This window comes from Dipodomys merriami, unplaced genomic scaffold (genome assembly GCF_024711535.1).
Source record: "Dipodomys merriami isolate MVZ:Mamm:240054 unplaced genomic scaffold, mDipMer1.0.p SCAF_8, whole genome shotgun sequence".
In the NCBI taxonomy this organism is placed as follows: Eukaryota; Metazoa; Chordata; class Mammalia; order Rodentia; family Heteromyidae; genus Dipodomys; species Dipodomys merriami.
Genome location: NW_027206401.1, coordinates 32,556,424 through 32,582,001, shown reverse-complemented (window position 1 = coordinate 32,582,001; position 25,578 = coordinate 32,556,424). Strand labels below are relative to the sequence as shown.

The 25,578-nt window shown below is 41.6% G+C and overlaps 1 protein-coding gene across 2 annotated transcripts in view; it reads left to right on the top strand.

The window, feature by feature from the left end:
- Foxo3 (forkhead box O3) overlaps positions 1-25,578 on the top strand; it is a 105,967-nt gene that overhangs the window by 64,294 nt on the left and 16,095 nt on the right. For both annotated transcript variants that reach the window (XM_070010914.1, XM_070010915.1), the window contains exon 3: positions 20,775-22,210. In XM_070010914.1, coding sequence (XP_069867015.1) covers positions 20,775-22,175 — 1,401 coding nt within the window. In that variant the 3' untranslated portion in view covers positions 22,176-22,210. The remainder of the gene's footprint in view (positions 1-20,774; positions 22,211-25,578) is intronic.

The following is a 25,578-nucleotide window of genomic DNA, read 5'->3' as shown; positions in this document are numbered from 1 at the left end:
AAAACTGAGCAAAAACTCAAGTTGCATGACAAGATACAAAGTGTAAAATTTCAAAACATATAAACAATATTAAGTAATTATATAGTAAAAATTAAATTTGTCATAGATACGATAAGTACTAACTTCAGAATAGTAATCAACAGAGGAGGAAGTGGAAGACATAGAAGAGCAGAGAATACATCACGTTCTTCACTTGAGCCTGTAATACTTTTTAGTTTCAAATATTATTTAAAGTACATATGGCAAAAATACTTTGACCTGTTAGAAGTTCAGTGGTAGGTACCTAAGTATTTGTTGTACTCTATATAATTATGTTTATCTGTTTAAAATATGTCACAATAAGGGGAATAATAAATCCTAAGATGCTATTAAGCTTTTTAGGCATGTTAGGAACTTCTTCCTCTCTAAGAGGAAGTGGAGTACTTACTTTGAAGTTTGGTGAGGAAGTGGCTGACCACTCATAATATGGCATGATGTGGAGAATAGCCTTATAAGTAGGACATATGGAGGGAAGATGGATAGAATTAAAGGTGGCTAGCTAATGGTACTCACTAGACACTATGTTGAAAATGAAGTATATAACTTATGGGTATGGACAGGAGGGAAAAACTGGGAGAAAGCTAGGGAAGGGTGACATTGTCCAAAAAGAAATGTACTCATTACTTGACTAATGTAACTGTAATCCCTTTGTATATCATCTTTATAATAAGAACAACAAAACTAGATTAAAAAATAAATAAAGTGGCTAGATACAGTAGAATTCATCTTGTCTAGAACATGCTGACCCACTGCCATTATCAGAGAGATTGGCTAGGTCACTGGAGAAGAGTTGGTTACAATGACTCAAGTGTTTAGAGACAAGAAAAAGGAAGATTTTTTCTTTTTTTCCCCTTTTTTTAATATGTATTTTTATTGTAAAGATACTATACAGAGAGGTTAGTTACCTGAGTAAGATAATGAGTACATTTCCTATCGAGCATTGTTATCCCCTCCTTTGTTTTTCCTCTACCATCCCTTCCCTCTCCACCTCCTTAGCTCCTTCCTCCCCGCACCCCCCAAAAAGGAAGATTTTTTTTTAAGTACAACTTTTGTATATAGTAGCAGTTGCCTAGGTAAGACGTTTCAGAAAAGGAAAGCTATGTCCTCTGCTGATTAACAGCCTGTGTGTTAATGGAGTCAACTTTCCCCCCTCAAAGTGGGACTATGTAGGTCAGCCCTCAGCTGACCTAGAATGGTCTGCCTCCAAAATGGAACCTTGTGCTTCCTGCCTCCCTGCTTCTGAAGAGAAGACTTGGAGATGGAAGTGATCTTTGTGCCATGGTGCCATCTCTGTGTGACTTAACATATTTATAAGTGTTTGGGGTCACAAGTATGTACACTACGCATACCTTAAGTGTTCTCCTGCAGGGAGATGTAGGTGTGGCCTGTGCACTTCTTCCCTAGACCTGTTGCCAGTGGATCTGAAGAGGTGGAATTTACACACATGTCTCAGTCTCTGCTCTGCACTGATCAGAGTAAGCCTCTGGGTTGAGCCCACTTAGAAAGGGGCAGGAAAGGGATACCATGTCCTGGCTAATGTCTGGGGTGTTCATTTCCACAGACTGCAGAATCCTTGTGTGAGATTGTACATTGTATAGATAGATGGCCCTAGCAGGTAAGGGGAACACATTTCATAGTAATGGCCAAAGATAAAAGATTAGGATTTCTTTCTCACTGGAGGTGCCTGGAGTCCTGGCATTAGTTTGCTCCTTTGACCTGAAGACTGGAGGTCCTCCTGTCAGGCCCTGTTCCTACAATCTCATTGGGTGAGGCCCAAATCTGTTCCTTCAAATGCAAAGTGCAATGCTTCTCCTCTTCCCCTTCCCCCACCAACACACTCTGGGGAAGGAAATTAGAACTCCAGATACAAAAACTATAGTATGTGGTATTGTAAATAAAGTCACAAATGCATTGGACTTATGTGAGGAAAGTCAGATTGTGTCCATTTTATTCTGTTCTCAGAAAGCATTCCTTGAAACAAAAAACAGGTGATGGAAATGGCAGGAGTTCTTTTGAAAGGAGCAGGTGAAGCTGGACTGTGGATTTGCTTCCAGGTTGAGTGTAATACCCCCATCTCACCCTGGAATCCACTCAGGCTCTTCTCTTTGATATTTAATTTGAGTAGCTTAATTGTAGGCTAACTTTCTCAGAAAAGTACATATCACTTTTTAAAGGACAACATTTGGATGATTCATATTTGAGGCATAATTTACCTTATTGCATTTTTGGGGTCTTTTTCCTCTTTGGTGGCTTGGTTGGCTCTCATATCAAGCACAATGGCACGTGAGGACTTATGAGTACATAAGCAGACATTAAAAGAAAGATGTGAGGGCTGTCTTCAAGGTTGATGTGTGTATTAGGGCTAAAGGAAATCTACAGTCAAAATCTCAGTGTATAATGAAGAGAACCAACATCTTCACTCAGAAAGACTTTGTATCTTGAATTCAAATATTACACATCCTATGAAGAGCTATTTGTACAGGTGGGTTAACAAGGAATAACATTCTGCATACTTATGTTGTACATTCTACATGGAATTTAGGAGGAAAAATTCAAGAATATCCAGGACTTGTCACTATAAAGACAATAATAATTCAGAATTTGGGAACAGTATATAACTAGCCAGTGACTTGCACAGGTCATTGATGTTTTTAGTAATATATTTAAGAGAGTAGGATGTTATAACATTAATGGGGACCAGGGATCAGGATAGCATGCAGGATGTTCTTATTAAAGGGGGAAAAAAAATCACGGTCTACAAGCTTTGATCTAGCAGATATATTTGTCTGCTTCTTCACACTTACCAAATTTTTAGAGTAAGCATCTATTATGTTGTAAATCAATGAAAATTAAAGACTGAAAATTTTTTCATCTCTCAATTCAAGGTTTATAAATGACAAAAGATCTTTAAAAATTAGAATAATTTGAGTGTATCGATAAGAAAGACCATAATTTTCACTTTTCACATCCATTTTTATAATCACAGGTAGGAATGTCCTATTGATGTCCAGATGAGTCCAGTTTGTGGTTCTATAAAGTCCAGTTAGTGGTTCCCTAAAGTCAATTCATCCTCAACTACATCAGTTTTTGTTATTATTACAACTTGTTTGTTTCTAGCCTTTGCATACAGATTGAGCTCATTTGCAAGAATCCAGAACGGAATTTGTATTTTACATGATCTAATAAGTGCATGTTAAGTTTCCTAGCTTAAGAATTTCTATGGGCTTTCTACTTTCAAATCCAAAGACAGCAAGTCATAAAATGCAAATGGTTTTTCCAATTCTCCTTTCCCCCAACTTTTGGCAGTCTATATGGAAAGCTTTTCCACAGGAAGAATCTGTTGCACCCCAGTTCTTGTGTCCTGCTCTTCTGTACAGGATGGCTTCATCTTTAGTTCACTCTTGCAATTTTATTGTGTAAACAGTAAGTTCTTCACCCATGGCCAGCTTGACCTTTTCAGACCTAATATAAATTAAACTGGCTAGAGGCAGAATTGGGAAGGGATCTAGAGAATTGGGGATATTTTTTCTTTTTCTTTTGGTAGTACTAAGGTTTGAACTCAGGGTTTCTTACTTCCCAATCTCAGCTTCCCAAGTAGACATTGCTCATTTTAAATGCTGAGACTACTTACCTTAGAAACTGGTGCTTACCCTCATGGGTATCTAACAAGACTCAGAAGAAATCGACAACTACTGTTCTACTTTTTATACCTGGTTATGGGATAAGAGAACTGTTCTACACCAATCCAGTGACATCTGATCTTTGCTCCACTTCCTTCCTGCCTAGGCTGTGGGCCAGAGAACAAAGAGCAAAAATGATTCTGTGTGCTTTGTGCTCTTTTGCCCCAGCGCAGCCTGTAGAAGTGCTGTCTGTCCATTAATAAGACAGACAACCTGATTTACTTAAGTCTGACACTACTATGATTTGGGGAAAACGGGTTTCCTTGCAGAATCTGGGAACAGGGAATGTCTCCCTCTTTAGTGGCTCACTGGCATGTTGCAACCGATGCTAACTTCACATAGTTTAGTTCAAAGGAGACACTAAGGAAGGAATTCACTTATTCTTTGAAGAAAATGTATTCAGAGTTTTCCATGTGTCATAGATGAGGAACAGGAGAAAGGGAGGGAAATCAATATGGGGCATGGGCTTTTGTTTGACTCTTCCGTTTCGTTGTTGTATGATCTCATGTGACTTCTCCATATTTTATGCCTTTTCTCCCCAAGAAATATTTCAATAATCATCACTAAACATAATGTTATGTACTATTTATAGAATCATAGAACTGTCAAATAAAAGAAAAGCCACAGAATTATTTTTTTAATCCAAATGGTACCTAAATCTTTTTTTTTTGGGGGGGGGGTCCGGTCGTGGGGCCTGTACTCTGGGCCTGGGAGCTGTCCCTCAGCTCTTCAGCTCAAGGCTAGCGCTCTACCACTTGAGCCACAGCACCACTTCTGGCTTTTTTTCTTTTTGCTTATGTGGTGCTGAGGAATCAAACCCAGGGCCTCAGGCATGCAAGGCAAGCGCTCTACCACTGAGCCACCTTTCCAGCGCGATACCTAAATCTTAAACTTTATTTTGCCTGCCATTTTTAGACAACATATATAGATGGTGAGGGAAACCTAAAACTTCCTTATGAGAGCAACAATACCTGCAAAGTTTTTAAAATAAGAGCTTTTGCCAAATTCTTTTGGCAGCTACCTTAGATTAGAAGCACTAAAAATTGATTACTTGTAAGTTGTTGCAGCCTTTACCACCCCGCCTTGAATGGGGTCTCTGGGCATGTTTATAACAAGGGTGCCTACGCAGTGACCTGCTGATGTCTAGCAAGCTGACCCAAGTTTCCTTCTGGATGTCTGCATTCTTCTCCATGAATGTCCACATCACAGAAAACTAAAGTAATTGTCTGATTGATGTGAGGAGTAACCAAAGAAAGCTTTTTGTGTTTGGTGGCCAAAATACCACACAGCCTGAGCAGAATGGAACTGCTGGCCTGTTTTATAGCATTCTAATTGATAATTATTTCTCAAAGAGCACATTATTTGGCCATGTGGCAACAATCCAGTGTCATTCTACAGGCATTAGACATGTAGATGCATATAAACACCATAGTAAATGTTCAACCCCTTTTGCCAAAATGGAAGTAGGTTATCCAAAAGGAAAGGAGCAGGAACAGAAAAATACCAATTTCTTCTATACCAGAATGTGTCTGGCTTAAGTCAGTAGTTAAAACTGTGGTGCATGAAATCATGTAAGTAAGGGTTTTTATTTAATAGCAAAGGCTCCTGGTTCATAGTTAATAAGCTAGAAAATTAACTCTCCTCGTTTAGAAACTTGGAGAGAGTATATAAATGTTTATTGCTAAGAACTGCCTAGTCTACTTTCCTTTAATAGATCCAAAGCTGCAAAACACTATCAAAAGAATGAAGAAAATTTACATGGGAGATGTAACAGAATGAGGAGGGAGGCTTAGGTTTCCACATACAACACATTGCAGAGTCATTGTGGCCAGGGCAAAGACCTGGAAGCATTTCCACCATGGGTAAATGGAGGGCACCCCATAGACAAATCAAGGTACTAAAGAGAGATTCTTCCATTGAAAATGGCCCAGGGCTCCATAATGAAGTTGTAGCCCCCACAGAAACTCAACAAAGGTTATGGTCAAGGTTGCATTGTATCCAGGTGGCCAGGGAGATGGGAAGGGGTGGATGTAGGTGGTCTACTTCTGTGACTTGTGGAAGAGGAAGGTAAATAGAAATAAATCTCTCTGCTCACTCTGTGTGTGTGTGTGTGTGTGTGTGTGTGTGTGTGTGCGCGCGTGCACACACGTTCTCATACTAGGGCTTGAACTCAGGGCCTGGGCACTCTGCCTTAGCTTTTCTTGCTCAAAGCTGGCTCTCTACACTTGAGCCACATCTCTACTTAAGCCTTTTTGGTGATTAATTGGAGATAAGAATCTCTCAGAGCCAGGCACCTGTGACTCACGCCTGTAATCCTAGCTACTGAGGAGGCTGAGATCTGAGGATCATGGTTCAAAGCCAGCGGGGCAGGAAAGTCTGTGAAATTCTTATCTCCAATAAACCACCAGAAAACAGGAAGTGGTGCTGTGGCTCAAGCCTTAGTGCTCTCGCCTTGAGCTGAAGAGCACAGGAATAGTGCCCAAGCCCAGAGTTCAAGCTCCACGACCGACCAAAAAAAAAAGAAGTCTCACAGATATTCCTGCCTGGGCTGGCTTTGAACTGATATCCTTAGATCTCAGCCTCCTAAGTATCTAGGATTACAGGTGTCAGCTACCAGTGCCTGGCTTGCTCACTATATTTTTTTACAGGCCCTAATATTGAGCAACAGCTGTAAAAAAGTGTCAGATGCAGATGAATTGCAGCAAAATGATGGTATCTGAGGATCGTTTCTTTTTCCCCCACTTTTTATTCATGGCTTACTGTCATATAGTCTTAAAGATTCTCAATAGAGCCAGTCAGAACACTCACAAGTACTAGAGCTATATAGGTTGGCCTCTCATGCTGGTGGCTCTTCTTCGTCTACATCCTCTTACCATGATTTCTCTTTATTTATGAAGGGGTAAAGAAGGAGGCAAGCCAGAGTACTATCAGTCCATGGCATCTTTTATACAGTTAAAGACCTGTGAGCAGTTTACAGGATTGTCCAGGACTTCAAGCATCTGAGACTAGACCTCCCCCCAACACAGGACTCTGGGGTTCATTCTTACATAGTATACCCCCATCCTGGGTTCCAGGAAGCCGGGGTGGGGGTGGGGGGTGGATCCAATTGGGCCCAAGTTGATCCTGCATGTGTGTTGGGTCATCCAGAAACCCTGAGTCTAGCTATCCTCAGTCTTTCGTAATGGGCTGTAAGTCTCTTTGTTCTTTACACTATTACTTATCTTTTATGGCTATTTATTGCACAAATGCAGATGTCCTTGAAATGACAAAGGTCATTGTAAATTTGCTTGCAAGACATGCAAATACCAGAGGCCCAGGTGTCTTCCAACCTAGATGTGTCAGTCTTATAAGAGGCTGATACCCTTGCTTTTCTTTCCACACATTAACATCAGTGCTTGGCTGTCTTTCTTATTTAGGGAGACTGCTGAGGTCATAGCTGTTTGAAATAACCTGATGGACTTGTTTCTGAAGAAACAGCTAATAATGTGGGGCAATATTATTTCACATGATTCCTCAGAGAGTTGAAAGTGTGTACTTGAAGATACCTCTGAACCAGAAAATGGCTCAGCAACATCTGTTCTTGTGTATTTTTCCTTTGTCTTGATGATCTCTCTCTCTTCTATCACACACACATCCCACCCAAGAGGAAAGAGCTGGAGATTTCAGGAGGACTAGATGATGGGCTTCAGGAAGTTGAAAGAGAAAATAGACCTGAAACTGTTAAGTCCAACTCCATGAAGGAGGCCAGTGGCCCTGCATCATTGAGTGGCCTGAAATCCCTGGCAACCAGTATATGGAATATACTGTCACACATGCTAGTTGAAGGGTAGGCCTACTTCCCAATCCTCCCATGCTTTTATCTCGTCTTCTTAGACCTTTCTGTCATCTGCAGCCCTGAAAAGAATCTGAAAGAGCTAGCTCCTAAATACCTTTAGCTTTTGAAGCACCTATTACTGGACTTTGCTCTTTTTACTACACTGTGTTTAGCTTTTATAGTCTGCCCATGACTCTCCTTGCTAGTTAATATTATTCTTCCTGCTCTTTGTGTGATAGATATTATACTACTAACACAGATGTTTCCAGTGTAAGTGCTTCAGGCTTACCTCGCAGTGCATATGAAGGGGATTATAGTCTGGCACATATTAATATTAAAATACTATGTTCTTGTTGTGGCCTTTAGAAAAGCTGATTTAGTCTGCACTTGCTAGCCTGCTTCATGTATCATAGTTCAGGGAACAGCCCAAAACTAACTTGCACATTTGGGAACATCCTAGACTTTAAATTTAAGAGTATCTAGGTGGCTCAGTGAAAGCTTTTCCAGGAAAATGGAAAGGTTATCTGCTTCTTTAGTCAGTGGAAGTACCCTTATTTAATAACTTTATGCAGACTTTTGAGCTGTCTTGTGCTCATCTGGGTGTGTAATTGGCACCCAGGAGTGTCCTGGAATCAGCGGTTGGTTCACTTCACCATTTAGCAATATCATTATGTTGGTCATCAGCCACTTTTGCATCCTGTGGTTTTCAACAAGAAGCAATCTTGTAAAACCAGTATAGTGAAACACTGCATATGCAGATGAGACTGTAGGGTGGAAGGCAGTTCTCCTAGGAGGCTCCACATTAGCTGGATTACAGTGGGGTGTGGAAGACATAGGGTACTGGTTACCCGAGTCTCTGCAGAGTAGACTCAATTCCTATAAAGAAAAAGTCACTGATTATTTTATTTGTACTTGTCAGCAGCTGGATATGGCATTTACTTTATTTTTCAACTTCCACCAGTAACACCTTGACTGATGGTTACTGTTAACATAATTAACACTGACACTTGGAAGATAGCCTGTTTCCAGATTCATGTACACACACTTGTCTGTTTTGTAAATACTAGTCCAAACTTTTCCTTTCCTTAGCCCAAAAAGGTTGTCTCCACCCCTTCCAGTCTTTCCAGGGCGTGGGCCTGTGTGTAGTTGTTTGACTGTGCCCACATATTGGCATGTATTTCAGAGCTACCAAAAAGAAATCGGTTGCTCTTGACATAACAAGGCAAAAAGGAACAGTTTTTCTGAGCTTCAACATCTGAAGAGCTGGAAACAGTTGTGTTTGTATGTGTGATGCAAAGCCAATAAATTTCATGCAAAGGGAGAGATTGTAAACTAAGAACAGAAAAGCAGTTTTTCTGGATTTCAGATGTCAAACTCAGGCTGTTTAACGCACCCACTCAGCACCTCCAATCCATCCTTTCAATGTGTTTGCAGTGTCAGTGGTTCTGTTGCTGCAGGTTTTGAATCCAGAAGACAAATAACACCCATATGCAACCTTACAGCACTTTTCTATCAGAGTTTCTGACTGAGGTTAAACAGAGAATTCTGATTCTGTAGTCATTGGCAAGCAAAAGATATTGTATTTTTTTTTTAAGATTCACGTGGTCTAAAGCAAGCTAATATTTTCTGGCCAAATAACAGACTAATTGCATGTTTTAAATGGTATAGAGTAGAATCCATGTTTCGAATTAAGCATCATGATAGCAAGGTCCAGAGCACTAAGAAACATTTGCTTGATGTCTCTGGCTGGACGGCTGTAGCATGGTGCCATTTGTGTGTGGGCCTGAACAGGTCTGCCAGGGACAGCTGGGTAATGCTGCTTAACTTGAGCTAATTCTTCGTGAACATGTAGCCACCAGGTATGTCACTGAGCAAGGCCTGAATACTTAACAGTTTATGTCTGTAATCATATTTGATAGTGGCCTAGAAGTGGCAATCCCAGAATAGATTAGGAGAAAAAGATTTCAGTTCTGAACAATTAGCTTTAGCAGATGGTTAGAATGGTTCCAACAAGGCTTGCTTCATGGTTGTCATGTCCTCCCCTTCATCATCCTAAAGGAATACATGCAGAACATTTGATTCAGTCACATAGATTTTGAAGTTTCTGGTCACCTGTTGCTGCCCTCCCGAGCCAGTTTGATGTCTTCAGAGGAAAACTCTCATATGAACCTTTGGAGTTAGCCTCGGGCTTGGTTTCTAGTAGCACGGCCTACTGGGCGAGTTGCTTAATCTTTCCATGTCTGTTTTCTCCAGCGGACTTGTGTTGAAAATAAAATGAGATCAGATTACCACGCACAGAGCATCTGGCAGGCACCAAATACATTCATTTCCTTTAGATTACAGGTGAAGTAGTCTCTATTTTGAATTTCCCTTCTTATGAATCGGCATGCTTGGAGGAGACTTAGAGCAAGGAAGGGTGTGTTATTTGTGGTTTTGAGCATGACTCTGAGAACTCTGAGCCAGCCTCATTACTAAGTAATGAGGGCCCATGGTATCTTAATACAGGCTGGGAGTCAGCTCTTATCCCAGATGGATCTTAGACACCTTCTGCTATGGCCTTGCTCCATTGAGTAGTCTGCACACTGTCATTTTGTTGTTCTTCCCATCCCTTATTATTGGAAAAATAAGCCTACATGTCAAACTATGTCATTATGTTTTAACACTTAGGGCGATTCTTGATTATCTGAAAACAACTCAAATGCTACTCAAGACTTAATAGTAGACATATATTCTGTCTTCACTCATACAAGTGTCATTCATTGGCTTCACAGTTTATCATATTTCATTTAAAAACACAATATTTTGTGGCTTCTACACCCTTCCAACTAATCCACTGATTGGATGAATTTTTTTAATACCTACTATGGACCAGGCCCTAGGCCAAGTGCTAGGGTTATATAAGAGATGCTATCTGCTTTAAAGTGTCTAATTTGTATTACTCAAGTTACAAAATAAGATAGGTGGGTGATTGTTGGGTGGGAGGATGGTTGGAAGATAGGTAATATCCATCCTTTGTACTCTCTTCACTTTTTTTTTTTTTTTGTCGGTCATGGGTCTTGAACTCTGGGCTTGGGCACTGTCCCTATGTTCTTCAGCTCAAGGCGAGTGCTCTACCGCTTGAGCCACAGCGCCACTTCCAGTTTTCTAGTGGTTTATTGGAGATAAGAGTCTCACAGACTTTCCTGCCTAGGCTGGCTTTGAACCCTGATCCTCAGATCTCAGCCTCCTGAGTAGTTAGGATTATAGGCGTGAGCCACTGGCACCCGGCTCTCTCTTCACTTTATAATCCCTTCAAATTGATGTGGCAATCCAGATATAGAACTAATGCTCTGTTTCTGAGTGGTATTACTTTGATACCTCAAGCCAAGGGTCTGAAAATGCCTCACATTATGGCTACTAAATAGCTGGTTGAAGGTGGCAAGTATGGCCTTGCGCCTTTTTGGTTCTTATGTCCTTTAATTATAAAGTTAGGGCTGTTTCATAGCCTCTCCATTTTCCCCAATATCACTTTTTACTGAGCTTACTGCCAAACTTAATTGTTTAATGTCATGAAAGTGATTATAATATATATACATAAATATAATATGTAACATATATTTCTGATGGGTTCCCTAATTCTGGATGTATATTTTAGTGCCCCTTTAAGTATTTTCATTTTTATACACAGTAAGTTTTCAAAGTGGAAAAAAGGTAGGGCTTTATTATTTTTTTAATCCAACTGAAGATTAGGTTAATAAAACTATTCTTGTTTTCAGAATCTTAAGAATGTTCTAATTCCTTGGCTAATTTTAACTCTTTGAGGTGTTGAGTATATATTATTAGATGTGCATAGTCCTAAAATGTTTCAGGAACTTGGGTTTGCTGAGGGCTTATGGACTGTGAAACAGTTTCAGTAATACCGGAGATAAAACTTGGAAAAAGCTTGGAGCTGGCCACACACTATCAATTTAACCTGCTTTCTGGGAACCGTCATCCATTCACTAGGGCCCTAGCTGCTGCTTCCTAAGTCTGGGTAGGACTTGGAATGGGAAGTAGCCTGGGGGGAGGGAGGGTGTTGCAGGGAGTGGGTGTGGGTTGAAGTTGCAAGGCTGCCAGGGTTCTGTGTGTGCCGGAAGTGCAGGTTTGGCTGTGGGGAATGGAATGTTCCTTCTTGCCCTCCAAGAGCAGAAACAGCTGTGGAAGAGCTTGAAGATTGCTAAGTGAAAAAAGAAAAAAAATGAGTATGAAAATCTACATTAGAAAACCCAGCAAACCTCTCTTCAGTAGAGTCGTGACCATCTTTCACATGCCAGTTAGAAGAATTGGCTTCCCATCCAGGATTTCTTTTTCAGTTGGAGGCAGGATAAAAAATGTCTTAACCTTGTCTATCTAGCCATTGCTCCCATAGGAAAGTTAAGAGTTGTCTGGATAGAAAATGGATTCACCATTTTGATCACCAGGTGTTTATTATTTTATTCCTCCTAATGAGGAACCAGAGCCTGTCATTTGCTTGCAGCATGAAAACTTAAATACTAATTTCTAAAGGAGATCTCTGGGTAAAAAATTATTGTCAGTGAATGTAACGGGAAGTCTTGTTTCTAACTGGAAATATAAGCCTTCAGCCAAATTCCAAATAATATTGTTTTAGAACATCGTCTTTAAAAAGTCCCCTGGTGGTTTAAACTTGTGTTTTAGACAAGAATGAGAGTAGAGCTAGACTGGATCTTACACATCAGAGTTGTTTGTGCAATCCTTTTTATATGCAGGTTTATTGACATTTTTTCTCAATCTGAAATGCTTATTTTTTCCTACTATAGGGATACTATTTATGAAATAATTTTGTAATCTCAACTTTTTGCTTTATGCTGTCATACTTTCTATACTTTTAAACATTAAATTAGCCCTCAAGTATATAAAAATCTAGTAGAAGAGAGCTAAAAATCAGACTCTAGCGATATCTAAGAAAATCACCACCCTCACACCTCCCAGTTAAGCCAGATCAGTCCTTAGCTTTGTAAAAATCTCCAGGCTCTCTTCTTCTTACCTCTGCATGCTGAGTGGGGAAGCACCACAGGGCAGAAAGAGGCAGTTCAAGATCAGGATCCTTTTCCATATACTTAATCATTCGTAAGCAAAAGCAAATTCACGTCTGTTTCAAACTCTAGTACTGCTGGGGGTTGGGATGGGGAGAAAAAGCAGATGTAGAGATTTGGACCTTAATTATCTAAAATAATTTTTATAACTTTCCATTTTTCCACACAAAATTACAACTTTAGTCTCTGACACCAATTCTCGCCTTTATCTTCTGAGTGGTAGAAACTTTGGCTTAAAGAATATCATTATGTAGTCACCAAACCTAGGAAAACTAGGAATTAAGTTGGAGTCAGATCTCAGTCAGTGAGACATTAACAGAATAGGGGGAGGTGATGTTTTAGTGCTTACCAAGCCCTAATTGACATTAGAATAATCTGAGGAGCTTGGAAACCATGCCTACAAACAGGCCATAACCACAGTAACCAAATCAGAAACGTTTAGGGTGGAATGTAAATGATTACAGTCTCCACATATGATTCTAGTAGGCAGCCAGTGTGAAGAATACTACTGAAGGGACTTTTGAGAGAGAGCCTGTGGTTATAAACCAAAAGCACCTGCTCAGATCCTGTCTCTTTACATTGCTCTGCTGTGGCACACTGACCTCTAGGACTGCTTCTGATCCTGTTTCTGTTGGACTGTCATATAACCTTTGTCACCTGTGGTTCTACAGGTGTATGTATTGGAATCCAGGCATTCCACTTCCTCATTGTAAATTACCAGTGCTCACAAGCTAAGCAATGAGACCTTGAAATGCTGATCCTGTGAAAAGAAGATGCACGTTGCATTTGAAGGTGGTCCTGTGAAGTGCCACTGCTCCCCCCCTGAAGTTCCTTTTAAGGACCAGTAGACACCTGCAGTTGCCTAGTGGGATGTAGTGGGCCTAGCTCCACAGTTAACAACCATAACTCACTTTGTTGCTTTATAGACAGCCCAGAAGAGAGAAGGAGAGGGAGGGAGGGGGAGGGGAGGAGATTGGGGAGAGGGACAGAGAGAGAGAGAGAGAGAGAGAGAGAGAGAGAGAGAGAGAGAGAGAGAGAGATTGTCTTGTTCCAAAAAAACCAACAGGGATGTTTAAGAGTTAAATTACACAACTCCTTTTTTTAATTTTTAAAGTGAGTCGTTTTCTTGTTACTGTTGCTGAGAAAGATAAATTGATACCACATGTTGCTTCCAGACAAAACCCCCTCTGTTCCAGGAGAAGCACATGCAGCTGGCATCTGTGTTAGTGCACAATCTCCACACGGTAAACATGACTTGGAAAGGGCCAGAGCAGACATAAGGGTAGAGGAACCATTAAGAAATTTCCAGTTACTCCCAACTAATGCAGCACCTTTAAACACTTTCAAAAGTTTGGAGTTCACCCAGCACCGGTGGCTCACGCCTGTAACCCTAGCTACTTAGAGGCTGAGATCTGAGGATCTCGGTTTAAAGCCAACCTGGGCAGGAAAGTCCGGGAGACTCATCTCCAATAAACCACTAGCAAACCGGAAGTGGCTTTGTGGCTTAAGCGGTAGACTGCTCACCTTGAGCTGAAGAGCTTAGCGCCCAAGCCCAGAGTTCAAGCCCCATGACCAACAACAACAACAAAAAAGTTTGGAGTCCTTCCTTAGAAGGAACCATCCTCTCACCTTTTGGCATAAAGCATATGATGCCAGGAAGACCGTTAAGTTAAGGTTGGTGATCTCACAGCTGCTATACATGGGATCTGCCAGTTATTGCAAGCTTTGTGCTTGGCATTCTGCTGACTGGTGTGCATGCAGAGCTTTGTTTAATCTTCTCAAAGATCCCAGAGGTGGACAGAGAACATTTTAACCCCTCTTTTTCCATAGGGTAGCTAAAGTTAAGATTGTAGGCAGGTGTCAGCTTTAGCACTTGCCATGAACTTTGAGTATTTGTTCAATACTGTGTCTTCCTCTGACCACTTTTTACTGGGTGTTGAATTATCTGCTTTGTTAATTATTGGTGAGATACTTTTTTCATTTTAAACAGCTTCTGGCATCTACCTAACCAGTCTTTATAAATGTAGGGAGCATGGATACTTAAGCATTTGCAGTAAGCAAGAAAGTAATTACTGGGTTATAATAAGTGCAGTCATCTTTATGCTAACTATTTGGGGGTGGTCCAGGCAAAGGACTCTCTAGGCAGTGCCCACACAGTGCAGTCAGCTTGACTATGAAATGTACCTCCTCCATGTACCTACTGCACATGCCTCCTTGAAGGAGATTATAGCTGCAATGTGCAAGACCCAGGTTTGACAGCTCTCTTGCTAATGAATCATACCTAATGGGCTTCTAACCCAGTGTCTGTCATTTTGTAGAAGCAAAGATTGACATACAAATGAGATGGAGAGTATTTGAACACATTGTGATAGAGTTATCTTAAGGCTCTATAAATCTTTAGGTTCAAGTTGAGAGAAAACTGGTATAGTGGTTCCTGAAGCTGAAATTTCTTCCTAGAGGGCTGGGAGTGTGGCTTAGTGGTAGAGTGCTTACCTAGCATGCATGAAGTCCTGGGTTCGATTTCTCAGTACTGCAGAAACAGAAAACCTGAAGTGGTGCTGTGGCTCAAGTGGTAGAGTGCTAGCCTTGAGCAAAAGAAGCTCAGACAGTGCTTAGGCCCTGAGTTCAAGTCCCAGGACTGTTAAAAAAAAAAAAATTCTTCCTAGAGATGTTTGCTTCCTTGTTACTTATCAGCATCTTGATTACTAAGTAGTGGATCTAAATAACTGGAACTGTTCTCATGGTCTCAGGTTGAGGAAGCTTCTGGGCTCCTTCAGTAAGTAAATGTAGGGAGGGAATGGCCTGAGCTTTAGCAGCAGGAGCCTGGTTGGTCAGATGTAACTAATCACTTCACTGTTAAGGAAACGCTACTCCCAGTTCTCTAGCCAACTCACCGTGTTTTTTCAAAATCTTGGCATGATTTTTAAAAAATTCTAGTTCTTTTGATTTATTTCTTTAGTTAGCTTCATCTCCCAGTCTCCAAACAAATTTAATCCTAAGAATTTTAGATTATTTGGTAGGATGATACATACATCTGTGGGAAATCATAGACTATTTTAATATTTAAACAATGAGATTGAGGCAAAGGAAGGACCTTTAGGAAAATAACTGAAAATTCTATCAGTGGAGAAACATCACAGTACTGGTATTTTACTTGGCGTTTATTTATTATTTGCCTTTCCTGCTTCACCAAAACCTAGATGGAAAAGCTAGTCATTGGAAGTCCTGGCTTCTGAGGAAAACAGAATACATTTCTGGCATTTGAAGCAGAAACAGACAGGTGTGAGTCATGCTTATTGGCCATTGTCAATGCCCTACTTTTCAGATTATGGATTTTTATAAAGGAACAGTTGGACAGCCTGTGTGAATAGGATGCTGCTGAGATGAGGGCCTACCAGTTTCTGTTTCTGTTGTCTTAAGTAACTAGAAAAACCTGTCTGAGTGCTCTTTAGATATATGCCTTAGGCAATATATTCTGCCACCCAAACCTCTAAAATTTGAGTCAGGTGAAGACTGGCTACCCACTGAAGCTAATTGCTCATTAAAGAAGGTAGAATTTGTTTCAGAAACTGAGGGTAGTCCCATCCTTAAAGAGACCACCCTGTGTCCCCTTAGAGACGGTGCTGTGCAGGCTGCATCACTAAGGAAGGAAGGCATTGCTGTCCTCGGGTTTGCTCTCCAGAAAGCCTTTTTTCTTTTTTTAAGTCCTTAAAAAATTATTATTTTTTTTTGCTGGCCGAGGCAGGTGCTGGTGGCTCAATCTAGCTACTCAGGAGGCTGAGATCTGGGGATGCTGGTTCAAAGCCAGCCTTGGCAGGAAAGTCTCTGAGGCTCTTATCTCCAATTAACTACCAGAACTGAAGCAGTGGCTCAAGTGGTAGGGCACTAACTTTGAACAAAGAAACTCAAAAACAGGGCCGAGGCCCTGAATTCAAACCCCAGTATTAGTACACACACATACACACACACACAAAATAGTGGGGGAGAGCCCCAAATTTTTACCCCACAATAGTTCATAAATAAAATCAAAGTAATACAATAATGCTTTTATGTCCTTCTTTCTTAAGCATCAGTTGCTTTAGAAGGCTCTCTTGAACTGTTAGCACATATAGATTAAATGGTGACTAGTGAATAATTTGGTAGTGGATCTAGGAAGGGTTATGGTAAAGAAAATGTGAGATTAGAGTTGGGAAGCCTCATTTCAGTTGTGGTTCTTTATGGACCAGCTATGGAGTCTTGTGTTAAATTGTTTCCTATCTCTTAGCCTGAACCTTTATTAAACATGGATATACAGACTCTGCAGGCTTATAGTAAGAATTAGAAACGGTGATTCTGAAACCTGTGTCTCAGTAACAACCCATGCTGGAAGCTTGTAAGCCCCTCAGATCTTTGTCCTTGCCATTGGGGACCTGAATGGGTGGCTTGTCTTCATGGCCCTCCTTTCCTGCTTTGACTTGTATGGCTCTGGCCCTCAATATGTGTGTTCCATCCTCTTTACCACATACCTTACAGTAGCTTAATATCCATCTCTAAATTCAGCTAGTTGTAACTTATAATTGCATACACATAGGTTGCTGGAGGTTATAGTCATAGTAATAGATGACCATCCAAAAATCCACACAGGACATTTTGAATTTCCATAAAATGTTTTTCTTTCAGTAGGTTTGTAAGTGATAAAACTAAAATACATTTTTCTTCCCCAAATGCTTTTTAAAGAGGGGATAGATGATATTTAACAATTGCTCATTCTGATTAATTCTGGGTGTTGGTATAAGCTCTTTTTAGAATCTAGAGCAAAGGAGCTGGCGAGTGTAATTAGAAAGATGTCTGCAGTACCCTTGTAACTTCAGGACATCTCGATTTTTTTTTTTCATGCATTAGCTTGTGTTTATGTTTTTATTTAATCAAGTCATCTGTGAGTACTCACCAGTGGAACCACCTTGAACTTGCGTCTTTCCTGAACTCTGCAGAGTACATATCAAGATCATGCTTTATGCCTATTTCACAGAGAAAGTGTTGGACTTTTCTAGGGAATCTAATTCTGAACCATTAGTAGAGCTGCTATTATTATCTTAAAAAATGTAAGAGTTAAAAGAGAAGCAGGGTACATGATTATTTGATTCATCAGATATTCAGCATGCTGTCTGTTTTTTTCTCTCCCATACATCTTGATGGCAGTTGTAGAAATGCCAAGTATGACCCAAGATTGCTGATGCTCATTGCTCTGCCTGGAGTGCAGTTCGTTCTTGCATGGGAACATGCATAGGAAACACTGAGTATTTTGGGTCATTTACTTACAGTAAAAATCATGCTGTCTTTCTGTATTTTAAAAACATTCTGGTAGACCACATGTATTTGTATCTTCTATATAAATACACTTTAAGATTTGCCAATTTTAAAGAATGGTAACAAAAAGATTCATATTTATGGATATATATCCATATTTAATACATGGCAAAAGGCAGTATCTTTTATCTTTAACTTGCAAATAAAAATTCATCTGGCCTGCAGATGCTGTTCCAGATGTGGACCATACCATCAACTCTTTTTTTTTTTTTTTCTGCACAAGGAGCATTTTACAGATCAGAATGAGCTTGCCCCAGGCCATGAGCCCACTGTTGGACTCTGCACTTCACAAGTGCGACCAGAACACCCTGACTGCCTAGCGTGATTTGGCTTCTGAAGTGTGTTATTATCATCTATCGTCATTATGTCATCCCTGGCAGGATATTATCATGGCTGTAATGAAGATGGAGTACTGCAGTTGTTGCAGACTGATTAAATTATTTGTCTGGGGTCACATGTTTGGCTAGTAGCAGAGATAGAACTGAATCTGGGTTACACCTGACAACCAGGTATATCTACTAGGTAAGGAAGAAGGTATTTTTGGAGACAGGTTTTTGAGGATATTTGCTGTACTTGAAAAATGTAAATCTTTTTTCTTGGTACTGGTGGCTCATGTCTGTAATCCTAGCTGCTCAGGAAGCTGAGATATGAGGATCAAAGTTCAAAGCCAACACACAAAGGAGAGTCTGTGAGACTCTTACCCCTCAATTAACTACCAAAGACTTGGAAGTGGAGCCTGTGGCTCAAGTAGTAGAGTACTAGCCTTGAACAAAAAAATAGCTCAGAATAGGGTGTAGTCCCTGAGTTCAAGCCACAAGACCTGCACTCTCACTCTCTCACTCTCCCCTCCCACTCTCTCCCTCTCTCTCCCTCTCCCTTTCTCTCCCTTTCTCTCTTCATCCATATGTGTGTATACATACACACACTCACTCTCTCCCTCTCCCCTCCCGCTCTCTCCCTCTCTCTCCCTCTCTCTCTCTCCCTTTCTCTCCCTTTCTCTCTTCATCCATATACGTGTATACATACACACATTCACACTCACACACACACAAAAAAGCATGCATACCTTTTATTTAGTTTTAGACATGTAGAAAAGTTGCAAAGATAGTAGAGTTTGCATATACCCAACATCACTTTCCGTCTATTAACATCTTACATTGTGGTACTTACGTTACAATGGTGGACCAATATTGACATCTATGATGAGCTAAAATCCATATATTATTCAGACTTCCCTCATTTTTTCTAATCTAGGACACTACATTACCAGTAACCATTATATCTCCTTAGGCTCTTCTTTGCTGGCAGGCATTTTGTAAATGTTCTTTAATTGAGATTTGCTTAATGTTCCTTCATAATTAGATTGGAATTGTGGTTTTGGAGAAAAAGAATACAAAAGTTGCTTATTTTCAACACATTGTTTCTAAAGGTACAGACTACCAACAGGTACTTCCATTGGTGTTGATCTTGATCACCTGGCTGAGATAATATTTGTCAGCTTTCTCCACTGTAAAGTTAATTTTCTCCCTGTTTTTTTTAGATATATTCTATTTTTATTTGCTTAACCTAATACATTTGCTAATATATTTGCTTAACCTAATAATATAGAGAAATCCTACTATATTTTGTCCATTGAAAAACCTTTTGAAAAGTGTTTCTCCCTCTTTTTATACCGTACTCTTGGACAGAACATTCTGCACTCAACCCACATTACCTTGAGGGGATCGTATATAAATTATTTGAATTCTTCCAAATTGGAGATTTGCCTGTTTCTTTTACAAACCCAGAAAATCCTGACCTATCATTCTTGTGTCTACCAGATGTGACATAATAAGATGTGAATAGATGGGGTGGATGGAGTCACGGGAAGGCAGGTAACAATTCCTATTCTTAGTTCATAGAAGTAGTTAAGAAGTAGATGCTGCCTCTGTTACTGTGGAAGAGAGGACCATGGGGGAGTAAAATGCATGCTCAGATGATGAATTACTTCTAGAGAGTCAGGGAGCTCTGTTGCAAAGTACAAAGAAAGGAGTAGTGTGGCAATAAATTCTAAGTGTGAACTCTAATATTGGATTATAATTGTGGAAAGGACAATAAAACTTACAAATTGGGGGAACACGGTGTCAATAAGCTTGTTTGTTCCTAGCGTCTCCTTGCTATGAAACCATCTCCCAACCTCCTAGACATGAAACCTCCCACTTACCTCGCCTCTTTATTCCATGACTTGCATGTAGGAAAATCATGTAGATGATTGTCTTGTAAATCATTTTTAGTCTTTAACATTGAGGAGGCTTAGCTGAGTGCCAGTGGCTTACTGCAGACATCCTAACTACTCTAGCCTAGAAGATGAGATCTGAGGGTCTGCCCCAGCTGGGGGCATAATAGTCTCTGAGACTCTTTATCTTCAGTTAACTAACAAAATGCCAGACTGGAGGCATGGCTCAGGTGGCACCATCCATGAGCAACAATAGCCAAGCAAGAGCACAAGGCCTTGATTTTAAGCTGCAGTACTAGCAGTGGCTCATGCCTCTAATCCTAGCTACTCAGGAGGTTGAGAGTTGGAAGGATTATAATTCAAGGATAGCCCGGGCAGAAAAAAATCCCTAAGACTCCATCTCCAAAATATCCAACAAAAAGCCAGCTGAAAGTGTGGCTTAAGAGGTAGAATGCCAGCTGAGCGACTGTGAGGCCCTGAATTCAAACCCTAGTATCAGCCAGGGGGATGTGGGGGATGGAAAGACTTGAAAATGGAAATTTTTGATTTATGTATTTCTTCCGTGCATCCTGGCTCATGTCTGACATTTTTTCCCTTTCTCTCTACAGAACTCTATTCGGCACAACCTGTCACTGCACAGTCGATTCATGCGGGTCCAAAATGAGGGGACTGGCAAGAGCTCTTGGTGGATCATCAACCCTGATGGGGGAAAGAGTGGGAAGGCCCCCCGGCGAAGAGCCGTCTCCATGGATAACAGCAACAAGTACACCAAGAGCCGTGGCCGTGCAGCCAAGAAGAAGGCAGCCCTGCAGACTGCACAGGAGTCGGCAGATGACAGCCCTTCCCAGCTCTCTAAGTGGCCCGGCAGCCCCACATCCCGCAGCAGCGATGAGCTGGATGCGTGGACAGACTTCCGCTCACGCACCAATTCCAATGCCAGCACAGTCAGTGGCCGCCTATCACCCATCCTGGCAAGCACAGAGTTGGATGATGTCCAGGACGACGACGCACCACTCTCCCCCATGCTTTACAGCAGCTCAGCCAGCCTGTCGCCCTCAGTGAGCAAGCCATGCACCATGGAGCTGCCACGGCTCACCGACATGGCGGGCACTATGAATCTGAATGATGGGCTGACTGAGAACCTCATGGACGACCTGCTAGATAACATCACACTCCCTTCATCCCAGTCATCACCCACTGGGAGTCTCATGCAGCGGAGCTCTAGCTTCCCATATACCACCAAGGGCTCTGGCCTGGGCTCTCCAACCAGCTCCTTTAATAGCACCGTATTTGGACCTTCATCTCTGAACTCCCTGCGCCAGTCTCCCATGCAGACCATCCAAGAGAACAAGCCAGCCACCTTCTCTTCCATGTCACACTATGGCAACCAGACACTCCAAGACCTGCTCACTTCGGACTCACTCAGCCACAGCGATGTCATGATGACCCAGTCAGACCCCCTAATGTCTCAGGCCAGCACTGCTGTGTCTGCTCAGAACTCCCGCCGGAACGTGATTCTTCGCAGTGACCCAATGATGTCCTTTGCTGCCCAGCCTACCCAGGGGAGTTTGGTCAATCAGAACTTGCTCCACCATCAGCACCAAACCCAGAGTGCTCTTGGTGGCAGCCGTGCCTTGTCGAATTCCGTCAGCAACATGGGCTTGAGTGACTCCAACAGCCTTGGGTCAGCCAAACACCAGCAACAGTCTCCTGGCAACCAGTCTATGCAAACCCTCTCAGACTCTCTCTCAGGCTCCTCCTTATACTCAACTAGTGCAAACCTTCCTGTCATGGGCCACGAGAAGTTCCCCAGTGACCTGGACCTGGACATGTTCAATGGGAGCTTGGAATGTGACATGGAGTCCATTATCCGTAGTGAACTCATGGATGCTGATGGGTTGGATTTTAACTTTGACTCCCTCATCTCCACGCAGAACGTTGTTGGTTTGAACGTGGGGAACTTCACTGGTGCTAAGCAGGCCTCATCTCAGAGCTGGGTGCCAGGCTGAAGGATCACTGAGGAAAGGGGAAGTGGGCAAAGCAGGTCAGTGCCCAAGGCTATGGCATAACAATAAGAAGGAAGGGCCACAGAACACGTGTCCTTTATTGACTTTAACTGCCCCAGAGAACTGTAGGTCAGTGGTACACAGTCCTCTGGCTCCAAGACAGTCACCCCAGAGTTGTACTTGATAACCAAATAGGGCTGCTAGGTACCCTTCCCTCCTCAGGAGTTTTTCTGATAGTAAGAAGAGCACACACACATATACAGAGAGGCTCCTTTGTATCCTGTAGCCCTCACTGAGTTATGGCACAGTCCCCCCTACATGATGGATGAGTGGATGAGAGCAGAAGGAGAAGGAAGGGAATCTTAGGTCCTGCTTGAAGGTGAAGGGTGGAAACCCCAGGGCTCCCTTATAGGCAATCGGATCCAGCACTTCCCTTGTCAGTCTGCCATGTGATGAGGCGTCTGGTCATCTTTTTTTTTCCAACATCATGGTGATGGAGCATTTGTTTCTGAACTCTTTCTTATGTGAATTATCTGATCTGTTAGATTATTCTTCACTGTAGTACTAGACATCTAGATTAGTGCTCAGGACTTAAGCATTTAAAAATACAAATGAGCTGGGCGCTGGTGGCTCATGCCTGTAATCCTAGCTACTCAGGAGGCTGAGATCTGAGGATTGCGGTTCAAAGCCAGCCTGGGCAGGAAAGTCCGTGAGACTCTTATCTCCACTTAACCAGCAGAAAACCAGAAGTGGCGCTGTGGCTCAAGTAGTAGAGTGCTAGCTTTGAGCTAAAGAGCTGAGGGCCAGCGCCCAGGCCCAGAGTTCAAGCCCCATGATTGACCAAAAAAAAAAAGAGGCTGAAAAGACAAGATTTTATTTAAGGGAGCAGTTATTCATGTGCTTCTCCTTGTTATTCAACCTATAAATGATATCAGACAGAGTGGCACACTTGTGAATGGTGGCACAGAGGTGTGATTTGGGATCAGAGTTGGGAGTTTTTTGGCTGCTGTCATGGGCATGTTGCTTAGCACCTGCACCTCAGTTTCCCATTTTAGAATATGAGGGTAATGACCCTAGCTACTCCACAGGGTTTTTGCAAGAATAAAATGCACAAAGGATATGAATGTGCTTTGCAAAACTACAGTGGGTTGAAATATATACAGTGCAATTAGACAAACATACTGACAGATGATCAAATAGGGAGCCCGTAGAGGTTAAGTAGTTTGCCCAAGGCCACACAGCTGGACTCATGGCTTGACTCATAGTAGTTCCTTAGTTTTTTTTCAGTTGGTACAAAATGGGAAGTGCTCTGGACTTAGCTCAAGTAGTAGCTAATAGAAAGCTTGCCCTGGAACTATCCTTCTAGAAAACTGAGGGGAACTTTGGGGCCTTCTGGTAACAGGTTTGTGCCCCAGTCACCATTCTAAAAGGCTTTGCTTTGCCCCAGTTCTTTCTGGTGGTTGTTGTTGTTTTATTATTCTTAAGTTTCATTCTCAGAAAACTGCTTACTCCCTTCTTTAAATGACATGAAAGAGAAAAGGAATTCAAAGCCATAAAAACCCAGTCTTGTTAACCCTCCATGCAAAGGAATTACAAGGGGCTCCTACAGTGAGCTCACTGAAGCCCCGATAGCTGTGGAAAGGGAATGTCTGAGAGCCAGCACTGTGAGCTAAAGCATCTCAGCTTTCCCAGGCAAGAATAGGCCCTTAATGGAACCCAGACATCTGCTCTTGACATTTAATGGCCCTTGAGCTGGTTTAAAAAAAAAAAAAAGAATGTAATGGAAACTAAATAGGATGACAGTGCTACCAGGCCAGCCAGTGCCGTCTCTTACCTGAGCTTGAGCTGACGGAAGTTGGTCTTTAGAAACGTAGATGTTTGGTTTTTGGAAGAATAGATGGTTTGTCTTCTTGGAGGAAGAGGAGTGTATGTCTTCTAAAGACACAGTTTTAATTTGGCTGTCATTGTAAAGGACACCACTTTCGTGTTCCCTGGAAAGAATGAGTTGAGCAGAAAACGTGCCATCAATTTTTGTCTGATATTTCAAGCGTGGATTTCCCTCTTGTGTGGGTATGTGTGTGCAATTATGAAAGATTGTACAAAGATCTGTTAAGAGAGATTAAATATATTAGCTTTAAATCTTTATTGGCTAAACCATAATTTTCATACTGATAAATGACTACTTTGGGTATGATACATTTCATCTTTATACCCTGTTGGAAGTTGTCATTTAGTCACCTTTTCCTCACAACTTTTTGGAAGAGGTTAATTTGATAGGGTATTTCTTGATTTGAAAAGGAACCACTTCTCATGTAATCCCAGCCTGCAGAAGGATCATCAGTTTAAGACTAGCCGGGACTACATAGCAAGTTTCAGGCAAGGATGGCAACTCAAACAAAGCAAGTTGCTAAATCGCTATGAAAGGAAACCAGCTCAATATAACCACAGGGCAGAGTATAGACAGTGGAAGCTCCTTAAGGGGGGGCCCACCTTCTTGGTATAAGATTCCACATTGCCTTGGAATGAATTTCTCAGCATTCAGGAGCACATGTGGCTGGAAGCATATTTTTACTTTTAAGCTTTAGCTGTCAAGTTTTTGAAGACTTTTTTTTTTTGGCTGTGAGGTCTGAACTCTGGGCCTAGGCGCTGTCCCTCAGCTTTTCAGCTCAAGGCTAGCTTTCTACCACTTGAGCCACAGCGTCACTTCCAGCTTTTTCTGCTTATGTGGTGCTGAGGAATCGAACCCAGGCCTCATGCATGCAAGACAAGCACTCTACCACTGAGCCACCTCCCCAGCCCAAGTTATTGAAGACTCTTACATTCAGAAAACAGGACTTAAGACAGAATCACAGACCTCATACCCCAAATTAAGCATCCCAGCTTCCCAAGAGCTCTTCTGCAATGACTCTTTTGTTTGCCTTTGTTTTAGTCATTCTCTATATTCATTACAACTCACTGGCAAGAGGTCCCATGGCTTTTCTCCTGGTGGTCATGGAGCAGCTCTGTTCAGATGACATTTTGCTGGAGAATTATATTGGGGTGCTTCTCTGGATGTCTCACAAGTGGCTTTCATTTTAGGGCATAGATAAAATCCTTTGACCTTTGTGTCTGTCTGCAAAAGAAACATTTTCCATACTTTTTTTGTGACTGACAGTCTTCCCTCGTTGTTCCCTGGGCATACACACTGATGGACTCAAGCTCTTCAAGCTTTTGGACCCTCTTGAGTTAGACCAGTGTCTCCATGGAGGGAAAGCTGCTTCACTTTCTCCCTAGTATTGATGTCAGAAGATGTCTGAATCCATAAGCTCTTTGATTTGTTTTCCTCTCTTGTCACTCGGGGACACGTTTAGGGAACAGCTCACAATGTAATTTAAACTACTTCATGGTAAGATTGGAAAACATCCAC